The 26371-nt window shown below is 39.4% G+C and overlaps 1 protein-coding gene across 2 annotated transcripts; it reads left to right on the plus strand.

Moving 5' to 3' along the window:
- Nucleotides 1–26371, plus strand: LOC139465774 (catenin beta-like). Of its 2 annotated transcripts, none has more exons than XM_071247669.1 (16): nucleotides 1–126; nucleotides 11485–11549; nucleotides 15310–15440; nucleotides 16007–16136; nucleotides 16368–16555; nucleotides 17177–17481; nucleotides 18055–18259; nucleotides 19206–19350; nucleotides 19778–19881; nucleotides 20474–20680; nucleotides 21449–21703; nucleotides 22161–22322; nucleotides 22823–22973; nucleotides 23650–23774; nucleotides 24568–24700; nucleotides 25106–25194. In XM_071247669.1, exons 2-16 carry the CDS (start codon nucleotides 11504–11506, stop codon nucleotides 25114–25116), a joined length of 2298 nt encoding a protein of 765 aa, XP_071103770.1. In that variant the 5' UTR covers nucleotides 1–126; nucleotides 11485–11503; the 3' UTR covers nucleotides 25117–25194. The 2 variants fall into 2 exon arrangements, with proteins under 2 accessions (XP_071103770.1, XP_071103769.1); XM_071247668.1 differs by having other exon boundaries at nucleotides 2–126; nucleotides 25155–26371.

Raw genomic sequence — 26371 nt, forward strand, 5'->3', positions numbered from 1 at the left:
CTCGACGCCATCTTGGAATTTGAATATATTGTGAAAGGGTCGGTAAAACATTGGCGAAGGCTTGACGAGAAGAGCGATATAAGGCTGTTTCGAGACGCTCAGTGGTCCATCTGGGCCCAAATTTCGGTAAGATACAACAGCGAATGCGTCGTGTATGTATTTGGAGTATCGTATTAGCTAATTTAAGGCCGAATGGGCGCTAAAACGCGTCAAAATAAACGATGCCCCGATCTCGTTCGTACTCGTTCGACCGAATCAACCGACTGTCTTACATACATGTAGCGCATGAATTAATTTGCTGTGCTCATGCTTGGTTTTGTTATGCAATACTGGTTGTGTATTGATTATGTGACAAAAATACATCGTGTATTCGAACAGTTGTGTGTGCATATTGCTTTTCTGGGGTGGAATTCTGCAAAAAGATCGGGAAAGAAAGATGCAAAATGGCCGACATGACCCTGCCCGGCTCCCGGTTATGGCCGAGCTCAGAATCACTGCAGGAGTGGTCACCCTATTGTCACAAGTAAAATGCAGTTGTCTGGGCCCAGGAACGAACACACATACAAGGTTTTGTGTTGGTACTAAAACAATTCTCAACTCACTATATGTAAACATGATTATTATCCTCAACAGGAAATGACTCTGCCTGAGATCCCAAGAACTATTTTGATTAATCGTTTACACCATTGTTGAAATTAGGGCGAAAAGGCTACTTTAACCAGCTTTGTTAAGTTTGTTGACGAGAAGACTAAGTTATCAACTTCACATTTGAAGGAATGGTAATCAAAATAAGATGTATACAATCTGATTGTATTTCACAAGAGGTAAATTGGTTTACCGAAATATTTAGCCAAGATTTTGATAGCAACAAATTGCTGTGTAACCAATCACGGTTCACTTATCTCCCCTCTTAATAAATAATCCTGGAAATTAGTACAGTATTATTTATCAATATTCTTTGCTTGAAGTTTGCATTCATGACTCGCACCCAATATTACGCAATAATTGAGCAGTGATTGTTGTTGACAACATTGGTATTTCCCTGATATTTAAACTTTTGACGTGACATTCTTCTAGATCTATATCATTCATATTGTAAAGGAGTCGTCAGGGCATTTTTTTTATGATGGTCAGTCGGTGTACTAGATAATGAAGCTATGTGAGACCTGGAATCCAAGTTGTCCACAGCTCAGCTGCAGGGATGAGATGATAACTAGAGTTTGATGGAAATAAGGTAGTCCCAAGGCTTTCACTTGTGTATGCCACAAGTGAGCAGATAGAACAAGCTTTAATTTTATGAACTAAAATAATTAACCCATTTTCTTTTTCTAATATCCACTTTCACAGGCCAGTCATGTTTCTAGCAAGTATGGCAATACAACAATGTGTGACTTAAGCCACCAGTATTAAGCTTGGTTGATTGTAGTTTACATATTACATATTAACGCCATATAACACAACGCTGTCATGTATCATATTACTGCCATACTACCTGGATCTCATAAATGCACAAAGCACAGAGACCCTTTCAAACTGGATAATCATTTGGTAGCATAAATACTTAACCATGGGCTTGCTAGTTCAGCATATTGTACATGGATAGTGACAATATTGGTGTCTGTAAGATTATGGTTTTTACCTGAATAAATAAGTTTTAGCTTGGGTCAAGATAGTCATAAAAGCACAGATGTATCTAGGGCTGTTTCGCCAGGCCGATATTCTACCATGGGAATGTCAGCAAAACTTCCATAATTCATGTTAATGAAGTTCCACTTTATGTGATGGTTTGGTTGAAATGCCTTGTACTTTACTGCAACCAATAGAGATAAAGCATATGTTTAGTGTAATCTTAAAGTACAGTGTTAAAATACATATGAAATAAAGAAAATAAGAATTTTTAAAAATCCCTTTTTGAACTATATTCTCTATTTCTCTAAAATATGTTTCTGAAGAAGACTAATTATAGACCATAGCCATGTGCGTTTTAGGACCCCTAGATAATACACAATGTCACTCAAGCTTGAAATATTATTGTCCCATTGTTCATCTGGAATATTTCTTAAATTACAGCCACCGTTCTCACAGGTGAGGGGATAAGTTGACCCGAAAGTGACCGAATCCATCTGAATCTGTGTCCCGGGGCTACATTACCCGGTGTTTACTAAATCAGGGCACTTGACACCAGCTGGTCAGCATATGCACTTCCTGTCTGGTAGTCTCTTACGACAGTTCGTGTCTTTGCTGTATTAGTATCATGCTACCCAAGGGGGGTAAGGGTGGGCCAGTCTAAGGCGCCAAGATTCGCTGTGCAGAGTTGCGTCCCTTGGACGCACCAGAAACGTATGACTGTGGGTTCGAATCCCGATTCACCCTGATTATGTTTCTAGGTTTGTCAGCACCATACCCATGCTCGTTGGTTTCACTGAAGTGGTAAATGTCTGAGACCTGCATCACTTTGGGCTTTCCTCCCACATTAAGCTGACACGCCTCGATATAACTGGAATACTGTTAAAAGCAGTGTTAAACATCACTCACTCATGATACCCAAGGGCATGGGTGTCGCCAGCGGTAGAAACATGACAGTTTTAGACCACAAGTCCTTAATGATAACATACAGCAAAACCCTTAATGCAATGGCAATTTTCTACTGATCCTTATGATAGTATACTACTCAAAAGAAGTTAAGGATCACCTGATTCTTTCATATTATAATAGTTAATCTCTCATGCCATGGCAGATTAACTTTACCAATATGAAAGAATCGGGTGATCCTTAACTTCTTTTGAGTAGTATATTTTGATACCATAACTATTGGGCAGTTGGGCAAGAACTACAGGACTTGTCACAATTTCTAATGCTGGTCACTACTCGTGCCTCGGTTGTGATGTTGATGACTTCAGTTTCTTAGCTTTTAGCTCCACATGTTAACACTAAAACATCCAGTGGAAATGATATCGGGTTCAGGTTTGTAGACTAAACCTTTTGGCACTAAACAAGTGTTTTGAATTAAGGCATATCCTGGGGCTGTGACAGTGAATTGTATTTGATTCATAACCTTAATGTGGATTGAAATAAGGGTTATGATAATCCCTTGACTTTCATGTTTAATTTTGAACTCTGAAAAGCATTTTTTGGTAGGTGATTGGTCCTGATCGTCTGCAATTTGAATTATGAGAGGTGGAATCTGATTGGTCAACAGAATGGCCACTGGTGTCGCTACGATTAAGCCCAGAAATTCCAGCCTTTTTCGGCAAGGATGGAAACTGCACTTTTGTAGTCAGTTAACTCCTTTGCCTCGGGAAGATGTACACCTCGGTACAGATGCCATCTTTGAGAAAACCTTCAGGAAAATGCACCTTGTTCTGTGTCCACCATTGATCTGAATGACTGCTACACCTGCCTATTGAACCAAGACCAACCTCTTGTAGAATGATGGCCCATTTTTCCTGAAAAGCTTGGTGCAATTGCTGCTGATTCTGGTAGACATTGATGTAAAGGTCTGTCCAGTTCGTCCTCAACTGGATTCATATCCAGAACCTTGACAGCCATGTCAGTATGTTTAGTGTTCTGAGCTCTCAGGAAATCATCACAGCCTTGGGTTGGGTGCTGAAAATGGTGCTTGCAGAGCCTAGACTACCTGAGTAGGCAAAATCTCGCCATGATAATGACATTATGCACTTTTGTGACGTTGCCATGGGTATGAACAAGATCTGTTCTTCCCCCTAAATGGCTTCCAGGATCGGGGCGGTCAGGTAGTCTAGTCGTTAAAGATTTCGCTCGTCACGCCGAAGACCTGAGTTCAATTCCTGACATGGGTACAATGTGTGAAGTCCATTTCTGGTATCCCCCTGCCGTGATATTGCTGGAATATTGCTAAAAGCGACGTAAAACCATATTCACTCACTCCCAAGATCGTTACTGAATCTGTCAACTTCATGTACACCGCATCCATTCTGTTGTTGATACACACTGATCTACTTCTCTCCTTTGGTGAAAGAAAATATACCTACGTCGACCTTCCTGGTCCAATTCTGACAGTAATGGACAGTATACCTAGGACATAAGGACCTGAAGCTATCTAGATGTTTTGGTTATGCAGGGTCCCTTTGATCTTGGGTGATCTCAAGTGCCAATATTGTCAAAGGAGGATGAAGTCATGCTCGGGGCAACATGGAAATGCATTGCCACTGATGCTTGTGATTTACCAGTTTCAGGTCTACAAATAGTTATTTCTCACGATAATGTTACTAAACAGTCTCATGATGTTAGTCAGGATTGTATGGTCCAGACTTGATTATTTGCAGACCTGTCATATAGCTGGAATATTGCTGAGTGCGGCGTTTAACAACAAAAACTGTTTTGAGTCCAATATGGGATACTTTCCTTTTAAAAGTTTGAAACTAATTTCAAAAGCCACCTGCATGATGTATGCGTTTCTTGCGCAAAGTAGTGTAGCAATCTCATTAAAATCAGATCTAAGTTCTCGCTACTGAGGACATCCCATTACAGGTCATGTCAGATTTTAATGAGATTGAGTAGCGTCGATGATCACACATTTGGTAATCCAATAGATACTGCTCAAAATTTGCTAAGGACCAAAACATCTATTGTTGGTCCAGAGCAAATGTCCGTAGCTAACAATAGCATCATGGTGATCATAAAGATATTGTGTGTCAAGAAGTGGAGTGCTTGCACTTCCTTATATGGCTGTATGTAGGTCAATGTAGCAGCTGTTGTATCTTGTCAGTATGACATGAATACATGATCATTGTGAGTTTATCACATTGTATCGAGGCATATGTTTAAACGATAAGTTTTAAACCTACATATAAAGTGTTTACTGCAACATTTGAATTAAAGGGACTGCAGTAGATTAGTAAATGCTAAAATATTTACATTTGTTTATTCGTTCCGCTTTGTAACAGTGTTGGAACCTACACCGAAACTTCGATCTTAATTGTAATAAAAAAGTTGTTCATCCATAAATTCTTAACCTTACTCCAACTTCTAAATCAAATGCCTATCAAAAAAGTGATCTGTACTTTACTTTGTCATGGCAAAGCTCACTTACTAAATGGTAAGCAGCGTTAGAAATTGGCACTAGTGCTGAATAGTTACGGTATCCTAAAGACCAGTAGAAATTTGCCCTTTCTCTAAGGCTTTTGCTATATGTTATCAAAAGGACTAGTAGCCTAAATATTTTAGCTTCTTCTGCTTGGAAGGAGATTAGGTTAAATTTGACAATTCCTCTTTGATGTCAATTGGAAAGTAAAAGAAAGTCATTTGTCTGTATTAACCCTAATGTTAAAAGGTAAAGATTAAGGGTATCCCTTGATTTCATTTCCATAGAAAACCTCAAGGACACCGGGAACCCCCATAGTTTTGTAGACTGGATAAAAGCATGTGCTCTTATGTGATCTCTTGACCATTTTTGTTTCAATATACACAGATGTATGGCACAATGGCTGAAAATACTTCCGTTTTCACTAAATAGTGTTTAATGTAACAGTTATTAAACAAACACTGAAGGAAAGAATCAATATTTTTACTTTGTGTGCGATTGTGATCGATCGAAGTATTTTGATAGCTCAGTCTGTCGGGAAATGAACAATCTAAACCTTGCATTATAAAGGTACTGTATTCGACGTAATAAGCGTGCACAGCGATATTTGCAAATATATTGGCTAGTGAACAATCCCATTTAGCACCCCTTCCGATTGATCTATGTACACAAGACTTTTTTATTCGTGTATAATACGCACTCGTGTGTTATATCACCCTTAATTATGGGCAATTAAATTCTTGAAAAATATATCCGTCGCATGTAAACATTTCAGGCTGTTAGCATAAACCACAAAATTTACGATCTTTCAACTCAAAATAATATTCTAATAAGAGACCCCTATTTCTTATTTTGAGAGCGCCCTGGGCGCTTATTAGGTTGAATACGGTATATTTAATGAAGCGGACAGGAAGATACTGTAATTGAAAAGTAATAAGTTGTCTTATGAATGGAACAAATAGTGGGCCTATAGACACAGGGATAAACGTCATTGTCTCTCAGGCAAGGCATGGGCATGTTGCCTATAAATTACCAGTACCTGTTGAAGAGGTAATTGCCCTTGTTACCACCTATACAAATGTTGGTAGTAGCAGAAGCTCTATTGTTGAGGTGTCTGGCCCCACAGTGTTGTTGGTCACCTCGACTGTCAATAAAGCTGCCACTTGCCACGCCTTTGTCCACTTCGGTTTAATTGGCCGAGATGACCTATGGGTTATATTTAGCATGGCATCTTACAGGTGACCCTTCAACCGTGTCAATTGTCTTCAGGCAGGTGAATGTCAAAATCTGATACAGATAAGGATTAATGTATGTTGATCGCTTTTCCTCGATAAGAAAAAAACAAATTAAGCTGTCATCCTAGCCAGTGACTTTCACTATTTATTTCAAAAATAATTTTCTTTTTGTTTATGTGCATTTTTCAACAAAAGTTAAAAAAAGATATAATCCAAAATCAGAGTTTACTTTTTTAAACAGAGCGTCATTATTTCGGAGGGAACTTGTGTGCACTTGCAGGTTCGTACAAATTAAAATCTGACATCCAGTATATCTTTACTCAAATTTGGCATATGGGATGTTTACACAATCCACAATTACGGCAAATTATATGGAACAAAAATAACCATGATGTATGTTTTTAAATGAAGTTAAGCATGGCTCAACCACTTGGTAATAACAGGCTAATACTGTAGCACTATGAGATCCGTGGAGTGTTATTGTGCCTGCCAAAATGTCAGCCGACACAGATTGGCATATGTCAAACTGCTCCGATGGGAGAGGCCATTATTGGCAGCTGACAGCCATTGCTGTGGGAGTGGGTGAGTTCATTATTTGCTGTGACATGTGTCAAAGCGGCTGGCTTGGTGATATGTTATCAATATTTACAGCACCCAAGCTCATGTGGCTGTAGCCCGCCAGAGATAAGGATCAGCTCCTTCTCAACAGATACTCTCCTTCCTTGTTTAATAGTTTCATTCACTGTTCAAGTAGGAACAGTTGACTCTAGTTTTGTGTGTTGGAGGGCAACTGCCCATCAGATTTCCCCTCGCTTGGATTACAGTGGATATACCCTGCTGGGAGATAACCATTTTCATTAGGTAGGTTTTATCTTATGTTATCACACAGGGAGGAATTTGAGGACTGTTTTTTGCTTTCATTGTTTGAAGCTTTCATTTGAGATGCATACATTTAAAAAGTATGTTTTTTTTAATTTAAGCGCCATGATGAAGCTAAATAGAATTATTTTATATTTTATTGAACAGTGTTCAAAATTAGCATGACAGTTGAGGGACTTTGTCATAGCCCTAGTTTTAAAAGGTAATGATTTAGGTATTCAGATTCAAATACTGTAGAAAATGCACATCTCCAGGGACTCAAGACAATTTTGAAAACATCTGAAGTTAAACAATTAATATTTTGAGAATGTTGTTGGAAATTTAGGGAATACTATGGCTCGCTGCTTTTAATACAGGATTCCCAAATTCATTCCTGTGCTACATTTCGACCACTGACACACACACCTTACCCCCATTTGAAACCTGATTTACAACAGTGACGTCGTGTATAACCCAAGTAAAAAGTGCTGGTTGTGATACACCTTATCTGGCAGTGGCAAGGAGGTGATAAGAATCTTCAGTCATTTCTTGACCTGTGTCTAAGTGCCCTCATTTATTGCATTTTAAGACATTGACATCTTAGATTTATTATGTGCTTTGACACGGGAACATTTGCTGACGTCATAGCTACATGATCTTGCATGCTGATCATCATTGCTTAGTCTTAATGTGGGCCACATGTTTGGGAGCTTGTCTGTCTGTGATGCAAGTGTTGTGTTTTTCTCTCAAAATTTGAATTTTTATTAATTTTTGTTAAAGTCCTTAATTCTGTTAACAGTTAACACTTTGCTAAAAAGATTTAATAAGGTAGGGATTAGGTGTGTTTTCATTGTCTCTGTTTTGCCACAGGGCACTTGTGGGATGAAGTGTTTACATGGCCTATAGTAGTGAGGATAATTTTGAATTACAACGGTCCCTCAACGAGGTGACAGGTGGTTTGCCTCCCAGCTTGTCCTGTCATCCATTGTGAAGGAGTGGGGCCGCTGAAGCGTGGAGAAACACTGGGGGATTATCTTGTCAGGAGGGATAGAGGGAGTGCTCGTTTTACACCCTTGTCCATGGCTATGCTCACTAGGGAGGAAATAGTATTTGAATGCGTCTCTCCGATGGTATCCCAGAGGTGGTCTCTCCTGTACAATTCATAGTGTAAGGTTCAGAGACCTGTCTCACTTATCACAAGTTTGATAATTTTTTTGCTCAATATTTAAATCATGACCATGTTAATTCTTTTGGTATTTCAAAAATATTATTTGTGCATTGACATTGAATTTGTTTGTCTGACAGTTATGTCATGTGAATACTATTGTTAGAGTGGAAGTGTTGTGCAACCACCGACACACTGGCCTACTCGCTCATGTCATGGCAGAGGGTTAAGGCCCTTGTCAGAATGACGGCTATTCTTGGATAACTATTTGAAAAAGACTCTTTTTGCCAGCGTTCTTTGAGCCTCTGTGCTAATGACAGATCTTGGTTAGTAAAGTTTTCGAATGTTGAATTATTGGTCTACTAACTATAGAACTTTGGTGGCTGATTTTTCCAAGGTTTTTCATCAGTGTTTAGCTGCTCTGACAGGTAAATAGTTGTCACCCCTGAGAAGCCCTGGTCATCTTTCACTTACAATAGTACAAAAGCAGCTTAGTACGCATTCTATCAGTGACAACCAATGCTAGACATTACCCTGCTTGTTCACTGCCCTGAACAATAAACCTAAAAAGTCTGAGAAATATATCCAAGACAGGTAATGTTTTTTACAAATGGCCCTCACAGCAAATTTCTTTCTATCCAGTTTAATTCCAGTTACAGTTCTTAATTTCAAACAGTGTTTGCAAGAATAAAGTTGAGGTTGACTGCGTCTGAACATTCTCATTGAATACACAGGCCTCAAAGTTTAAATTTTTACCAAATAGCCATAGGGCTACAAGTAATTTTTTCCAGGTAGCCAGTGGTAAAATTATAAGTCAAGCTAATATTGTAGGTAGCCAAAAGCATTCGAAATTATCTTTGATCAAATAACTATTATTGTATATTAATGGAAACTGTACTTAGTTTTGTTATTTGTGACTCGACCAATGATGTAATTTGTTTGTAGATTATATAGGTATACCAGCTTATCCAATAAACTATCAACTAAAATAACATACTTATTACATTAATATTTATGTATTTTGGTTCAATGTTGACTTTGAGGAATTATTTGCGAGTATAATTAGCAGCAGACATGTTTATTTTTGTCTAAATATGTATAGCAATAGAATTTAGTCCAGATATTTTTCAAGGTAGTCATTTGGCTACCTCTGAATTTTAGACAGTAGACAAATTGAAATTTAGATCGCAACTTTGAGGCCTGACACATCAAACTATTTGTCTGTGTGAATGATGATTTCAAGTGTAATCTGTTGAAGTGCTCGGTGACTGTCGAGTACTTGTAGATGTGTGTGGTAGACGGTATACTGGTGTCTACTCAGACTGATTTGTGGCCTACTTCTCCCTGTCGGTGGGAGACATGTCGATGTATCGTGTCACATTGGAATAGAGCTGATCTGACACTGGTGATTGACACTTACCTAGTCACACTCAATAACCTTTTTAGAACACTTGGTTTATCATGTGACTAACTCAAGTACTTGGTAGAATGATCTGGACATTTTCCTTGGTCCCTGAGGGGCGGTCAGGTAGCCTAGTGGTTCAAGCCTTAACTCATTGCGAGTAGACCCAGGTTCAACTCACAACATGGGTACAATGTGTGAAGCCCATTTCTTGTGTCCCCCACCGTGATATTGCTGGAAGATTGATAAAAGCGGCGTGGAACTGTACTCGCTCACTTGGTCCCTGACTGTCTCAATAGCTTTGATTCACAGTTTAATCGGATATGTGTACACTATTATGTTATGTTATGAAACTTATTCAAATTGTGACCTGGGATATCTATTACTTAACTTGTGTGTGGGTGTGGGTGGTATGTAGTAATTCTTTGTAACCTTGGTAACAAAAGCTGAAGTCTGGGGAGAAGTTTTTGGAATACAGATCCTGAAGGATAACAAGTAACTTAAACTGTAATGGTTTATGCCATGGAAGCCCCTTACTCACTATTAATCATTTACAACTGACTTGTAAAACCATGTGAAAACTTATGCTTCCTAAAATTAAAATACATCACAAGATTATTTTTTAAGGCAAGGTCAGACAGGCAACCCTGTACTCACATGAGCTGGGATGTCTTTTATTTAAGATAATGTAACAGTCTCTGACTTTACCTATTTGTTCAAAGCATAGGTCTAGTAATCTTGGATATTAGTCCATATATTCTGACACTAAATTGTCTTTAAAAGGATGCTGAGAGCAAAGTTCAGGCTAGTAGCGTCAACTTTTTGTCAGACGGATGAAAGGAAGTAGTTATTGCTCGTTGCAACTGAATTTTCTTATTTCTGAACATGGTGTTTTCTGGAATGTGGCATCTTCTTCATTGTTGGAAAGACGCGCTTCATTCTCATAAGCTTCTCTTCCAGTTATGGGGTTTATGATGCATGGATTATTGTCATGGTTCTCTCGACGAGATGTTTTATGATTTGGAGAGGACTGTGACATTTTGATGGACAGAAGTCAGAGCAGGCTCAGTGATTCATTGCAAAATGACATCTTGATTGACTAGGCCGTGCAAAGAGAGGGACTTGTGCAGGTGATGAGAAAAAGGATAATTTATTGCCTGTGACTTTATACAAATCTGGTTCAGAAGGTTCACTGTTACTTGGGCATTATGCGATGTTTTACAATATGAATTTGTCTTTGACAAGTTGTAATTGTTGTTGATAATGTGACAGTTTTGGCATGTTTTCATGGTCATCCGAGTGGAAAAATCTGGCAGATTGACTTCACAAAACATGTTGAGAATATCATGCTATTATTTACGTAGCAATAACACTTATAGCTTTTGAAACCTACATACATTATCTTGTCACCAAGGTCTAGGCATGTCAAGTGATTGCTCAGCCAGATCCTGACATTGTGTACCTATACTGACAGGCTGACAAGGCGAGTCATGTAACTCAACTTAATCGTTTAATTTGAGTATGAATGAGATATATTAGCACTTAATCATGGATATCCCCAGTTCCTCAAACAATCCAGCTTGAGGCAGCTTGATACATCTTGATAACATTGTGAGAGGTCTTGTTGAAATTACCCTGAATATGTTGACTAATTGAACTTGCAAGGTTTTAATCCCTGTCAAATGTAGTATCCTATTCGGGAAACTATTTACCATGATTAACAAAATGACTGATTTCCTAATAACTTACGTTTTCTTTCCAGATTTGACCACAAGTGAACAATGAGTAGTTACCAGATGAATGCGTCTGGGGATCCTGCTAGGACCAGTGAGTATACAGTTCCTTTCCTAGTTAGTCTACAGTGAAACCTTGATAGTTCTGGTCCCTGTTAATTCAGAAATTTACAGTTGGGAATGTCTTTGTCGGTGCTCCTGCTGGCTTTTGAAACTGCCATCCTTGTGGACTGGCAACTCTTAAAATTACTAGTTCATCCCTAATTTTTGCCAGTCCCAACTTTCAACAAATGAAGATGTATGAAAACAAATTCAATTCTTTCAACATCAGGTTCAGTGCTAAAATGTCTTCTCTGAAGTGACTAAGTTTGATTTATATGTCATTCACTCAAACTACAGTATAGATTTCCTCTTCTTTTGAAATATTTCGAGACAAAGTTGCTACAGATGGATATTTTTATCCTAGAGATAGAAATAGCTGACTTTGTTTGAAAAATATACTTACATGAATATCACCGATTTTATAAGGTACTTTGTTTTCCGGGACTGGCAGCCACATGGACTACCGGTCCAAGCCTAATTTTACCGGTAGAAAACTGGTAATTTCCGGTAAATGGGAACACTGTTTGTATAGGAAGGGCCATTGCTATCAAGATACGCGATGCAGACATTCGTTAATCTGAATAATTTGAAAAACAATCTATGCTTTTTCTAAGCTCAGACAAACTTAGTATTGAAGCTTAACAATGTATAAATGAGCAGGATGGTTATGCTATCGGCCACTGATGTTGCGTAGGCTGGGATATATACAGGCGACTTGAACTGAAATAGTGCAGACAATAATTCCACACAGTATCCTTAGTAGATCCCTATTTACAATGACTAAGTGTAGACATTTTGTTTTTGGTCGATTGATCCGTGGCTCCCATTCAGTGTCAAGTTAGGCCAAACTAAAAGAAAAGGCTGTTTCAGGCAACCCTCCGGACACTGCACAATAACAAATGTTAGAAACAAATGCTGATGTGGTATTGTGTAACTCAAACATCTGGTTGTATGGATGAAAAAACATTTATTTCCTGACCCAGCATCATTCATCTCGTATAAGTGGGTAATTTTCCCTGATAACATAGCCTTGTGCTGGGTGCTAGTTAGGAGAGCCTCGAACCTGTTCTACATAGTGTAAAGATGGCTGGCATGAGAATATCTGTATTGGCCAATTGTCTTGAGGTACAGTCAGCTTGGTGCTTTTGCCTCGGTTATTATAATTATAATAGTTCATTGCTGAAAATAGTGAGCACAGATTAACAGATTTGTTTAGAGACTGAATCTGGACATTGAGTCCATCATTGATGGTATGTGTGCTGCATGTATAGATTTATTATGTTTTTGTCTTGGCATTTTCTAACTAAATAACAGGGCGGTCGGGTAGCCAAGTGGTTAAAGCCTTTGCTCATCGCTTTGAAGACCCGGGTTTGTTTCCCGACGTGGGTACAAAGTGTTAAGCCCATTTCTGGTGTCCCTGCCGAGATATTGCTGGAATATTGAAAAAAGCGGCGTAAAACTCGCTCACTCTTACTAAATAACCTACAAACCAAGTAACACAGGGAAACTATTATTTTTATTCAAAACCAATTTACTTTCAATTAACCTGCGTGCAGAAACGCAAGCATTTAATGTAAAACTCAAATGTATAAAAACAGCACATGTAAATACCCAATGAAGCTTTATCAGCATGTGTACAAAGGAGCTAATTTCCAAATTACCATTACGAACAAATTTACTTTCCGAGTCAACATGGTCAATACTAGATATTTAGAATAGTAACATATCTAAAACATTATTTCATTGTTTTGTAAATCTTAAAATGTTAACTTGTTTGGGGAAAAACCTGATAGTGAATAGATCAGCAATTAGAATGTCACCCAATGAAAAATGTAATAACCCAATTAATAGAAACCTTGACATAAAAACTCAATTGCTCAAAAAATAATTTGGAGCTCGGAATATGTTCATTGTTGAAACCTTAATTTTCATTTCTTATGACATGAGGGGCGGTCGGGTAGCCTAGTGGTTAAAGCGTTCGCTCGTCACGCCGAAGACCCGGGTTCGAATCCCGACATGGGTACAATGTGTGAAGCCCATTTCTGGTGTCCCCCGCCGTTATATTTCTGGAATATTGCTAAAAGCGGCGTAAAACCATACTCACTCACTCTTATGACATGCAGTTAGGCTAGAATGTTTATCTGTCAGTGTTACAGCTGGTGTAAGAAACAGGACTATAAGTCCGTCGTTTTGCTATATCCGAGTTAATTATTTATAAACTGAAGGCTTCTCCCACGAGATTAGGAAAGCAAGAGTTTTTATGAAAAACACGATGACATTTCATGCATGGCTAATTTCAATTTTGAAAAACAAGGAAGGCGTGTAGAAATGTTTGGCACTTGTAAACACCACATACCTTTTGTAATTAGCATACTTTTTTAATGCCTGTTTTTATTTCTTTCTAAATGGAAGTTTTGCTTTCAGAAAACTAAGTATAAGGATTCACAACATTTTGCGCGATTTTTCAGCTGATAAAAAACAATGCGCTAACGGCATAGTGAGGTCAGATGGTATATTGTTCAAGTATTGATCATCTAAATATAACAGTTGCCAAGACATGGCAGGATCTATTTTGGAGCAAGGCGTAATCCTAGTAAAATCCCGGACCACGATTTTTCCTTGTCATAGAGCAGTGGTAGCATGTTTAGTATGCTTTCTGTAAACATAGCCTAGCGAGTTTCGTGTTGATGCGTGAGCTCGTACTTGCCTGGACAAGGCATATGAAGGGAAGTGTATTCGTCAACAAGGAATTTCTGTGAACCTAGTTAGGTAAATATTGTTAGCTTTCACTAGTTGTTTAATGCTACCATTGACATTTCCTGAACTGTTCCTTTTGACACAGATTTTGAATTCCTTTTTGGAGGGGGAGGGGTAGTGTTTTGGAAAAAAAAGTGTTTTATAAACCAGTCCCTGCTGTGAAAATACACAAGCTGAGGTATGCAGACTTTAATTAATTTGTGTTTACTGTCAAGGAATATTGATTTGTTTGCAGATTCAAACTTCTGTGAATTGTGTATTTTGTAGGTATTAAAGATTTCAAAAAGAACTGTTTGATGTAGGGGAAATTTAGTTCGTTAGTCAGTTATAACTGAAATAATTTGTTAACATGAGATGTTGTGGACCCATTGTAAAACACTACATAGTGGTAACAAGTTATTCGTGTGAGAAGCACAGTTGTGATTTTCAAGGTGTTTCTTGATTTGACTTGAAAGTGGCATATTGTTTACTTAATGCTTGTATGAAAAATTATTTGAGTGGTATGTATTAACATGTGACATTTCCAGTAGATTTTAGCTTGGCTTAATGGACCAAAAGCAAAAGTTTGGGGGTCTGAATAGTGGTTATATTGCGCACTGCTGCTGTAGATTTTGGTGTTACAATGTGGATGATGTATGGGAGCTGAGCTGACAGAAAAAGATTGTACTGTCCAGGTTTCAATGGCTATATGGAGAATATAAAGACGATGTAATTGTCTTAAGATATTTCCGTGAAAATGTCATTTTTGCAGGCCATGAGATGAAATATAACATGTTATTTCACAAGATAAAGACAGTGTTATATTTGTTTTCTTTCATGGTGTGACCCTCAAAACCATGGTGTCATTGAGGTAGACTGAAAGTAGTTCCGGCATAAGGTGTCACTTCTATAAATGAAATAAATTTTATAGATAGATATTGCATTTTACACAATGTTCATAGTATGATCATTGTTCATAGCATGACAGGCCAATTAATGACTGTTTTGTATTTTAGTTGGTCCTAGCAGCGGTAACTACATGGATTTGTCCGACATGCCAATGGAGAACAAGCAACAACAGACCATGATGTGGCAGCAGAACCAGTACATGACAGATTCTGGCATCCACTCAGGTGCAACCACACAGGTGAGAATATGTTAGAAACCAGTGAGGACGTTTTTCAGCAATGTTTGACTTTCTATTTAATTCCCAAATTTGAAAAAAATAGTTTTGGTCATTTTTCTGTAACCATCGGTTAATATCCTAAAAATGAACAGAGCTGAAACCCTGATACTTGAAAATAATTCTTCTTTTTTACTGCCTCTACCCTAAACAGATGGAGAGCAAAGACAGTTTGCTTTTTGATATTGATCTATTTTTATATAAGCAGGGGTGAGAATCTTCTGAGAATTTTATTGACCAGAAATTTATTAAAATCTGATGGCTTCCCCCATAAACACCTCCAATTTACTGACCACGCTCCATTGCAAAGACGGTTCAGCTGAAAAGAAAATACCCATTCTCATCCCTGTATAAGTTCTAAGCCAGTTCTCTGGTAAATGTGTGACGTGTGAACAAAACCCAATCTGTACAGAATCAGTCCCACATTAAGATAGGCGTGTCAATAAGCTTATTATACCTGGCATGTTGGAACCAAGTGGAATCAATGCTGGGAATGTTGAGACAATGCAAGGTGTGTGTCGCTGTTCTAGGCCCCCTCCATCAGCAGCAAGACTGGCCCCGGGGAAGAAATAGAGGATGAGAACATGGATCCATCCAAGATGATGTTTGACTGGGGGCCAGGCAACTTCAGCGACGGCTATGGCCAGGAACAGGTGGATGGTACGTGAAATCATTCAGTCAATGATGTCATTTAATTGCTTTAATAGTGGAGAGATTAAATGTCAGCAAATCTTAATTTATTTATTCATATTCGTTTAAGTATAAATTACAATTGCTGAAAAAAATGTCAACTCCAGAATAAAATGTAGTGACATGATCCTAATAAAGATACGTCAATAAATCTGATAAAAAATAACGTTGTGTATCACAAATTGATGCCTTTTTCCTCAGATATCAACCAGCAGTTGAATCAAACCCGCTCCCAACGAGTGCGAGCAGCCATGTTCCCAGAGACGCTGCCTGCTGGTGTCCAGATCCCCTCCACACAAATACACCCTGACCAGCCCACAGCAGTTCAGAGGCTCAGCGAACCATCGCAGATGCTGAAACACGCTGTTGTCAATCTCATCAACTACCAGGTACTTAATCTTGCCTCACTTGTGGAATCAATCACTGGATTGTCTGGATTACTTATGGACTACTTATTGCAGACACGAACATCTGAATAGGCCAATGGTTACTGCGTTGGCTTATCAGCCCAGGTTTGATTCCTTACAGGATGTGATGTCCATCTTTCTTAAGGTCCATGTGTTTCCATAATGGAGATTTTCTTTAGGCACAAATCACCAACATTTGTAAGCTTATCTTCTTCAAGCTTGTATCTTACCCATGAAGATCCGGATTAGAATAGGTCTTCATCAGACCATGCTTGCTGTAAAATGTGACTATGCTTGTCATAAGAAGTGATTAATCAGGTGGTCAGATGGCTTGGTTTGATGCATGTGTATCGTATCCCAATTGCTTGGATCAATGCTCATCACATCAATAACTGGATTGTCTGGTCCAGGCTTGATTATTTTCAAATCAATGACATATAGCTGGAATATTGCTGAGAGTGGCGTTAAGAAACAAGTTAACAATTTTGTATCTTTAAATTTAGTTTCTTCTAGAAATTAGCCTTTATGAATGTTTAGATAAATAAAATAAGTTTTTTTGGTTTCATTTGAAACAGATTTTAATACATACTGTTTGTTGTTTAGGATGATGCTGATCTGGCAACAAGGGCCATCCCCGAGCTGATCAAACTGCTGAATGATGAGGACCAAGTGGTGGTGAGCCAAGCAGCGATGATGGTACACCAACTGTCAAAGAAAGAGGCCAGTCGCCACGCCATCATGAATTCCCCCCAAATGGTTGCTGCTCTCGTGCGTGCCATGAACAACACAGACGACCTGGAGACCACTCGCTGTGCCGCCGGAACCCTGCACAACTTGTCACATCATAGACAGGGTCTCCTGGCCATATTCAAATCTGGAGGAATACCAGCTCTTGTCAAACTCCTCAGGTAGGTGGACAGCTCCAACCAATCTTTCAAACAATTTAAAAAAAGAGGAAGGAAAACTGTTTGCTTAATTGCATGCAAGAATTGTCATTTTCAGTGTAACATTTCAATCATAACTAATTAATAACTACAATATTGTGTATAATCAGTACTACAAAAAAATGTTAAGCCATGACGGTAATATTAATGAAATGTGTATTCCTTAACTTTCTTTTATTCAATCGTACATACTGATTTTTCCTTCACTATACATAATATAAATTACCCAGAAAGCAAACTTGTAAACCAACTGCAAAATAACCTGAAAATAAGATTATGGAAGTCAGTATTTAGTTCCGTGCATTTGATTTGAGTAGGAAGTCACTTATAAGCATAGTTTATATCAGGTGCGGTCGGGTTGCCTAGTGGTTAAAGCGTTCTTACCACACCGATGACCCTGGTTCAATTCCCAACATGGGTACAATGTGTGAAGCCCATTTCTGGTGTCCCCTGCCGTGATATTGCTGGAATATTGCTTAAAGCGGCTTAAACCATGCTCACTCACTCTTAGTTTATATCATGAGTGTCTGTTTCCAGTTCACCAGTGGAGTCAGTCCTGTTCTATGCAATCACCACACTGCACAACCTCCTGCTCCATCAAGAGGGGTCCAAGATGGCCGTGCGCCTGGCAGGAGGCTTACAGAAGATGGTTGCACTCCTACAAAGAAACAACAATGTCAAGTTCCTCGCTATCACCACCGACTGTCTGCAGATCCTTGCCTACGGAAACCAGGAAAGCAAAGTGAGTGTTTTATGATTCAACATCTATTAGATTGAGAATATGACATCACACGAACAAGCTGGTGTAATTGGAACGTGATTTGGTCTTGTGAATACCCTACCTCTATTATGTCATTGCCTATTTCCTGTATTTTGTCCGTCATATTAGGATACAATTCAGATATTTTCAACAGAAGTCCCCTTCACTATCAACTATCCATTATTAGTTGTGCCACTAAATAGTTCTCCATTCCCAAAACTCTTATGCATGTGCCAGACAGGAAAGCTCACTCCTTTCCCATGTTGTCAAAATCAGTTGTCCGTACACTTACAACAATTTCAGGTTCATAGTAGTATTACTATTGTCTTGACTTTAAAAAAAACGGGGCGGTTGGGTAGCCTAGTGGTTAAAGTGTTCGCTCTTCACGCCAAAGACCGGGGTTCAAATTCTGACATGGGTACAATTTGTGAAGTCCATTTCTGGTGTCTCTCTCTCTCTCCTCCCCCCATGTGATGTTGTTGGAATATTGCTAAAAGCGGCGTAAAATCAAATTCACTCACTCACTTGCTTAGAAAACCATGTATCAAACCTGATTTTAACTCCATCACAGTGCCCATCTTCAGTACAGATAATTGGGAGGTACTTGTATGTAGTATACTCCACAACAGGTCTGAGCGTGTCCCTTCCTGGGGCGGCCCAGTCATCTTAGGTGCCGCAATTTGCTGTGCAGATTTGTCCCTTGGGCACGCCAGAAACCTATGATTGTGGGTTCGAATTCCTGTTAGCCCCAATTATGTTTCTAGGTTTGTCAGCACAATACCCGTGCTCGTAGGTTTCACTTAGGGCTGTCCTCACACATTAAGTTGACACGCTGCAATATAACTGGAAACCCAACTCGCTTACCATTGTCCCTTCCAGATAATACTGCTTGTTGTGTTTGGCTAACTCATGGAATTCTCATTTCCAGCTGATCATCCTTGCCAGTGGAGGACCCGGAGAGCTGGTCCGTATCATGAAATCCTACACATATGAAAAACTGTTGTGGACAACATCTCGTGTTCTGAAGGTGCTATCTGTCTGCTCCAGCAACAAGCCAGCCATTGTAGAAGCAGGTATGTAGTCTACCTACGAGCGCTATTGTCAGTATAGTGTCTTGGGAGTTTTAACCGTCAAGATAGATATTTCAGAAAAGCTCGAAATTTAGATGTATGATGCCTGGTCTTCTTGCTTAAAGTTGTATCTTTCTGTTGTTTCAGTAGATTGTTTGCAGCCCCAATTAAGTTTCTAGATTTGTCAGCACCATACCCGTGCTCGTGGGTTTCACTTAAGTGGTAAAAGTCTAAGACCTGCTTCACTTGAGGCTTTCCCCCCACACTAAGCCTACACTCTGTGATATGACTGGAATACTGTAAAATCTGCATTAAACCCACTTAGTTTATGGACTTCAATGGTAAACATGGCAAAGACATTTTGAGAGTAAGATGTAATTGAAGATAACGGTAATTGCTGCAAATATTGATCTGTATTTCCCATCTGCAGGAGGAATGGCAAGCCTGGCTATGCACCTTGGTCATCAGAGTCAGAGGCTGGTCCAGAACTGTCTGTGGACACTCAGAAACTTGTCTGATGCTGCAACAAGAATTGTAAGTGTCACATGCTACATGAAACAGAAATTTACCCTATGAACCATTCTCACTTGTTCCATCTTCCTGCAATAGCTGCACTATTGCTGATGCGGCGTTCAGCAATAATCTCTGTTCAGCCAGAATGACAGTGTCGTCCATTTCAGGTTTTTCATTTCCATGTATTGCGATCAAGAAACCGACCCGTGAAGATCCAGGGTAGAATAGGTCTTCAGCAACCCATGCTTGCCGTAAAAGGCGACTATGCTTGTTGTAAGAGGTGACTTACGGAATCGCTTGATAACATGGTTGATGCATGTCTTTGTATCCCAATTGCATAGATCGATGCTCATGATATCAGTCATTTGATTGTCAAGTCCAAACCTGATTACTTGCAGACCGCCAACATAGGGCTGGAATATTGCCGAGTGAGGCATTAAAAAATAAACATTTCTATGTATTGCTTCTCGGAAACCGGTCACTTCTTCATGAAGTAGCAAGCCAGTGCCATGAGAATTATCAGCTAAACATCATGTTACTTTATAGAATTTTACCTTCATTATCCTTCACTGTGCCGGAGTTTCATGATTTCATGTTGATTTCATCCATCCAGGATGCAGTTGAAGGCCTCCTCCAGATGTTGGTCCAACTCCTAACATCCAACGACATCAATGTAGTCACCTGTGCCGCAGGTATTCTGTCCAACTTGACCTGCAACAACCAGAGAAACAAAGTGATGGTATGCCAGGTTGGCGGTATCGAGGCCCTAGTACGGACCATCATGCAGGCTGGAGACCGAGAAGAAATCACCGAACCAGCTGTGAGTAGCAAGTCCCATTCGCCACCACTCGCCCCTTTCCGTAACCTGCAAGAAGACTCGTCCCCCTATCGATGAATGTTATGTGCGAAAATACGACAAACCAATCAGAATGCGCGTATGATTTCAAGTTCTTCGTCAAAGAATCCCTCATTGATTTTCTCAAGACTTGGAAAGAAAAAGAAAAAAGGACCTTATAAAAAAAAAAATTCACAATTGGTGAATAAGATGCCTGTGCTATGTTGGATGTTGAAACTGTAGGGTGAAGCATGTGAAGCACATTCTTGGTTCCTGTACAGCTACCATATAGTTGTATGTGGGCATGGGTGGCCCAGTCATCCAAGGCGCCGCGATTCGCTGTGCAGAGTTGCGTCACTTTGGCACGCCAGAAACCTATGATTGTGGGTTCGAATCCCGGTTCGCCCCGATTATGTTCCTAGGTTGTCAGCACCATACCCGTGCCCGTGGGTTTCACCGAAGTTGTAAACGTCTGAGACCTGCATCACTTCGGGCTTTCCTCACAAATTAAGCTGACACGCTGCGATATAACTGGAATACTGTTAAAAGTGGCGTTAAACCCAACTCACTCACTCACTCACCATATAGTTGCAAGTGGATGGAGAAAGCTTAGCATGCAAACCCATTCTTCACTTCCCCCAGCTGCTATTAAAATAATGAAAACATCACCATCAGCATACCTTTTGATGCAAACGTCCATCCATTAAATGTTTATGCAAACATATAATAAGTTATTCCTTATTTCTTTCGTAGGTGTGTGCTCTTCGTCACTTGACAGCCCGTCACCCAGAAGCAGAAATGGCCCAGAATGCTGTGCGCCTCCACTACGGCCTTCCCGTGCTAGTCAAGCTCCTTCACCCACCAAGTCGCTGGCCCCTCATCAAGGCTGTTGTTGGTCTGATCCGTAACCTCGCCCTGTGCCCTGCAAACCACGCCCCACTCCGGGAACACGGTGCTCTACCCCGCATCGTACAACTCCTCATCAGAGCACACCAGGACACTCAAAGGGTAAGTTGCCATGTGCTTCATAAGCTATTCAAGTTTTCGTTTGGTTGGAACATCACAGCTAATAATACATGGCAGGTCAAACAATGCTCCCTGCAGCAGAGTTTATGAATAGGAGATGCCGACATTGATGTGGTACAATAATTATACAGTGTTACGTTATTCAGTTGTTGTTTTTTGTGCAGAGTAATTCATATGTATTTTTACACAAGTACCCGTGGTTAACTTTGCATATGTTACACAAATTCGCTTCTGAATAATATCAAGTAATCTCGTTGTAAACATGCCTGCTTATTTCTGTTAAGCATCAACTTTATTCGTGTGATTGAGAACAGGACATGGATATATGAGATAATTTTATAAATGCTTTTCTTTTCTTTTTTTAAATTTTAAAAATATTTATCACTTATTTAGTGTCTTACTAAGAGCAAGAGTTTCAGATGCCTTGTTTTTGTTGCAGAGAGCCTCCATCAGTTCCAATAATGGCGGTTCCAGCTATGTCGATGGTGTCAGAATGGAGGAGATCGTTGAGGGAACAGTTGGGGCACTTCACATCCTCGCCCGCGAGGCTCACAACAGAGCAGTCATCAGAGGCCTGAATTGTATCCCACTTTTCGTTCAGGTACTTCAGACTTTATTAGAAATTATTTGAAATACAAATAATTATTACTGACATGTCATTGCAGAAGTGCTTATGGTTCGGTTTGCTTTTGTTCCTCATATTCCAAAGGACATTCCTTTAAAGAGAATAAACGTCCTGGTTCACTACAAGTACCGAATGTCTGAAATGTTTTTAATCCAGTGTCATGACTTGGGATGTTGTCATATATCATATCAATAAAATTTGAAATTCACTGCCACAAATGATAACCACGTTTTTTATGAACAGTGAGAAGGCTGATTTCAATTTTGGACATTTAAAGGATCAACCTGTTCAAATTTAGCTCTAAACTAATTCTAGGTCTACAAATGTCATTTACATAGCAATAATTTTGTTATTAACTATGTCGATATGTTGGTACTGACACAACCCTGTTTGTGACCGCCCCTGTGGGCCAACTGTCCTGTGTTATGCATGATACTGTAACCGCAGACTAAGTTGAGGTGGTTGTGTGGTTGCAGCTGCTGTATTCCCCCGTTGAGAACATCCAGAGAGTGGCAGCGGGCGTGCTGTGCGAGCTGGCCGCTGACAAGGAGGGAGCCGAGATGATCGAACAAGAGGGCGCCACTGCCCCCCTCACCGAGCTGCTACACTCACGGAATGAGGGTGTTGGTAAGTGGCAATGTGTACATATTCAAGACAATAAGATGCATCAGGATAGAAATTCATTTGTTATGTCCACTGGATTCAGCCTGGCGCAGTAGGTTGGGGGCACGGGTGGCCCAGTCGTTTTAGGCGCATCCCTTGGGCACACCAGAAACCTATGATTGTGGGTTCGAATCTTTCCTGCATCATTTTGGGCTTTCCTCCCACATTAAGGTGACACTCAGCAATATAACTGGAATACTGTTAAAAGCGGCATTAAACCCAACTCGCTCACTAACTAGCACATAAGGTTGTTCAAAACGGTGATGAACATAGTCTGCACAAACATCACCACTTACTAAATTTGGTCTGTAGAACCGGCTAAAGTTTCTGATAATACTACTTTATGCATATTTATTCACATTTTGAAGACCCGTGAAGATCCGGCTTAGAATAATCTTCAGCAAACAATTCTTGCCGTAAAGGGCAACTGCTTGTCGTAAAAGGCGACTAAGGGGATCGGGGGGACACGCTGACTTGGTTGATTCATGCCATCGTATCCAAATTGCATGGCTCAATGCTCATGATATCACTGGACTGTCATCCTTTAGCTGTAATATTGCTTATTGCAGCATTAAACAACAAATAAATAAATACAACTTGTGAGATTTAAATGTTGCTGATGTACATGTTTCCTCTGCAGCAACCTATGCCGCTGCTGTGCTGTTCCGCATGTCTGAGGATAAGCCCCAGGACTACAAGAAGAGACTGTCCATGGAACTGACCAGCTCCCTGTACAGGGGAGACCAGAACATCCCTTGGTCAGAGGTAGGTCCTTGGAACATGCTTCATAGTTTGGAGTCTGAATAAGTCGAAGGTGACTCGCAATGGTTGTGGAAAGGACACTTGCATGTTGTCGCTGTTTTCAGTATTTCCATTAAATGAAACTTCAATTATCTAATGGTAAAATGTAAAGAAATAAATTTAAGATCAATCAATATTAACCAGAATTATGATTGCCCCGTAATTTGTTTGCCGAATTTGTATCCTAGACCGGGTTGTCACCATTATTCCAACCCAAGTATTCCGCAACTCATTTTGGAAAAGTGGTTTACCGTATTCGACGTAATAAGCGCCCAGGGCGCTCTCAAAATTAGAAATGGGGGGCTTTTAATAGAATGTTATTTTGGTGGAAAAAACAGCCTTGAAAGATCAATTTCGTGGTTTATGCTGACAGCCTGAAATGTTTATATACGACAGATATATTTTTCCAGAATTTGATTGCGTATTATACGCGAATAAATAAGTCTTTTGTATATTGACCAATCGGAAGGGGTGCTAATTGGGATTGTTCACCAGCAAAAATTTATAAAATATCGCCGTGGGCGCTTATTAGAGCAGGGCGCTTATTACGTCGAATACGGTATGTGTAATAGCTATGGTAAAAACAGCTAGTTCCTCTAGGTTTTTTCATTTATCTCCGAATTAACGGACTAGGGGCCATGTCTATGCCTGCTAGAGCGTTTTGATTCCGTTTTATGGTAAAACCATTTTGGTCTACCAAGCCATCTGGGGACCTAAGGAAGTGAAGATGTTTCGCTAACATGTCTGTTTACTTCAGCCCCCAGGGTTCAATGTCGGGATGAACCTGCCCCCGGAGGGTACAAGTGACACGTTGTATGCCCCTCCCCATCATGGAAGTCAAGGAAGTATGTACAGTGGTAGCCAACATGACATGGATCGAGGACAATCAGGTATAGACACTAACCTTATCTCAGACAACACTTAATATAAAGTTACAAGATTTAATTTCCCAGAGACTAGTATCAATACATCTATCACAAATGTTATGTTTGGGATGACAATTGTTTAAGATAAAGTACATATTCTAGTCCCATCTGAGTTTTGAACCCACTCAGGGTGAGGCAACCAATTACGGTTATAATGGATGTTATAAGGCAGATATTTCAATTTTAAACATTTAGTGGAGGGAATTCATAAAGGCATTGTGTATTCAGTATTACTAATAGTTAAGGTATTGCCAAGGGAAACAATATTGAATGAAATATATAGCAATGTATTGTTCAGAGCATGAAAATATTCAGATATGTACAATTGCATAATTGGACCTGATATCCAGATATTTCTTAAATTAAAAGGCTTCAACTGAAATCTGCACATTTGAACCAAGGAACGAATTTCTTCCAGATTATGAAGGACAAGTCCCAATAAATTCAATGCAAGGCCTAGAAATCGGCAGCCACCACGGTAGTGGCTATGGCCACATGGACAATTTGCCCGATCTGGGCCCTGGATCAGGAGATCTTAATTTCGAAACTCTCGACTCCAGTCTCCCCCAACAGCCCCAAGGAGGGGACAATCAAGGCATGGCCTGGTTCGATACCGACCTTTGAACTCTGAACTCTGAACAGAACAGTGGTAAAGACACTTAATCAACAGTCGGATTGACTGACTTGAGAAGGAAGTGGATCTGTACAAGCTAGTGCAAACTGTTAGGATCGAGTCACAAGGATACAGCTAGCTGTGTCAAATACTGACAGTGGACTGACAGGGTTTGGGTGGAGCAGCCTTCAAGCATATCAGTGACTACTTGACTGAAAAAAAAAATCTATTTATGCTATTTACAGAAGCAAGACTTAATGTCTAAGGTGTTTTCTGTTGGCTATGTGTATGATTCTCAATGTAAACCTTGTACTTTGTCAGTTTTTGAAATGTTAATCCGAATTTTATAATGGCAGGACCAGTAATGTATATAGTTTCATTATTTCATTCCTTTCAGAACAAGTTTTGGAGAGGTAGTCCTTTTTCAACACATTAACACTACATTGGCACTGTCACTTCTGAGATGTCATTTTGCAGCTGTATTGAAGGAATACAAAAATGCCATGTGACGCTTCCGTTTTACATGCGTTTTTCTGATTATCAATCAAAATTTTATTTTGTTGAACGAGTTTATTTTAACTACAAATATATATATTTATGACCAAGAAATGTAGTAGGATGTTATTTTAGTCAGAAGTATCTGGTGAATAACTGCTTCTTTGGCGTGAGCAAAATTTCTTCTATCATTACTAAGGGTTGTGAAATTTTAAAAGTTTTTTTTACATAAACCACTCATCTATCATGCATTCACTCTTTCCCCCCATCTTTTATCTATATATTATCTATGAACATGTTTTACATGATGAATATTTGTGAAGAGATTTTTTTTTCAAAGTATATAGTATTTGCATTTAATAGAGGCAATTTTGATAGATTTTCATTTTTTGACGTTAATTAGTATACCATCAACCTAGTGATTCATTCATGCCACTTTTTTGTAACGCTCTTAGCCAAATGTAGTTGTAGCTGACTGTTTTAGTACCTCTGTGCATGACGACAATAAAAAAAGATGGTGTTTTATA

The sequence above is a fragment of the Haliotis cracherodii genome, unplaced genomic scaffold (assembly GCF_022045235.1).
Source record: "Haliotis cracherodii isolate W230 unplaced genomic scaffold, xgHalCrac1.p SCAF_18, whole genome shotgun sequence".
In the NCBI taxonomy this organism is placed as follows: Eukaryota; Metazoa; Mollusca; class Gastropoda; order Lepetellida; family Haliotidae; genus Haliotis; species Haliotis cracherodii.

Excerpts from the sequence above, each read along its gene's own strand:
- LOC139465774 (XM_071247668.1), top strand. The coding sequence starts at position 11,504 with ATGAGTAGTTACCAGATGAATGCGTCTGGGGATCCTGCTAGGACCA. Across the intron at positions 11,550-15,309 it reads TGGGGATCCTGCTAGGACCA|TTGGTCCTAGCAGCGGTAAC; the intron begins GTGAGTATACAG and ends TTTGTATTTTAG. Across the intron at positions 15,441-16,006 it reads ACTCAGGTGCAACCACACAG|GCCCCCTCCATCAGCAGCAA; the intron begins GTGAGAATATGT and ends TCGCTGTTCTAG.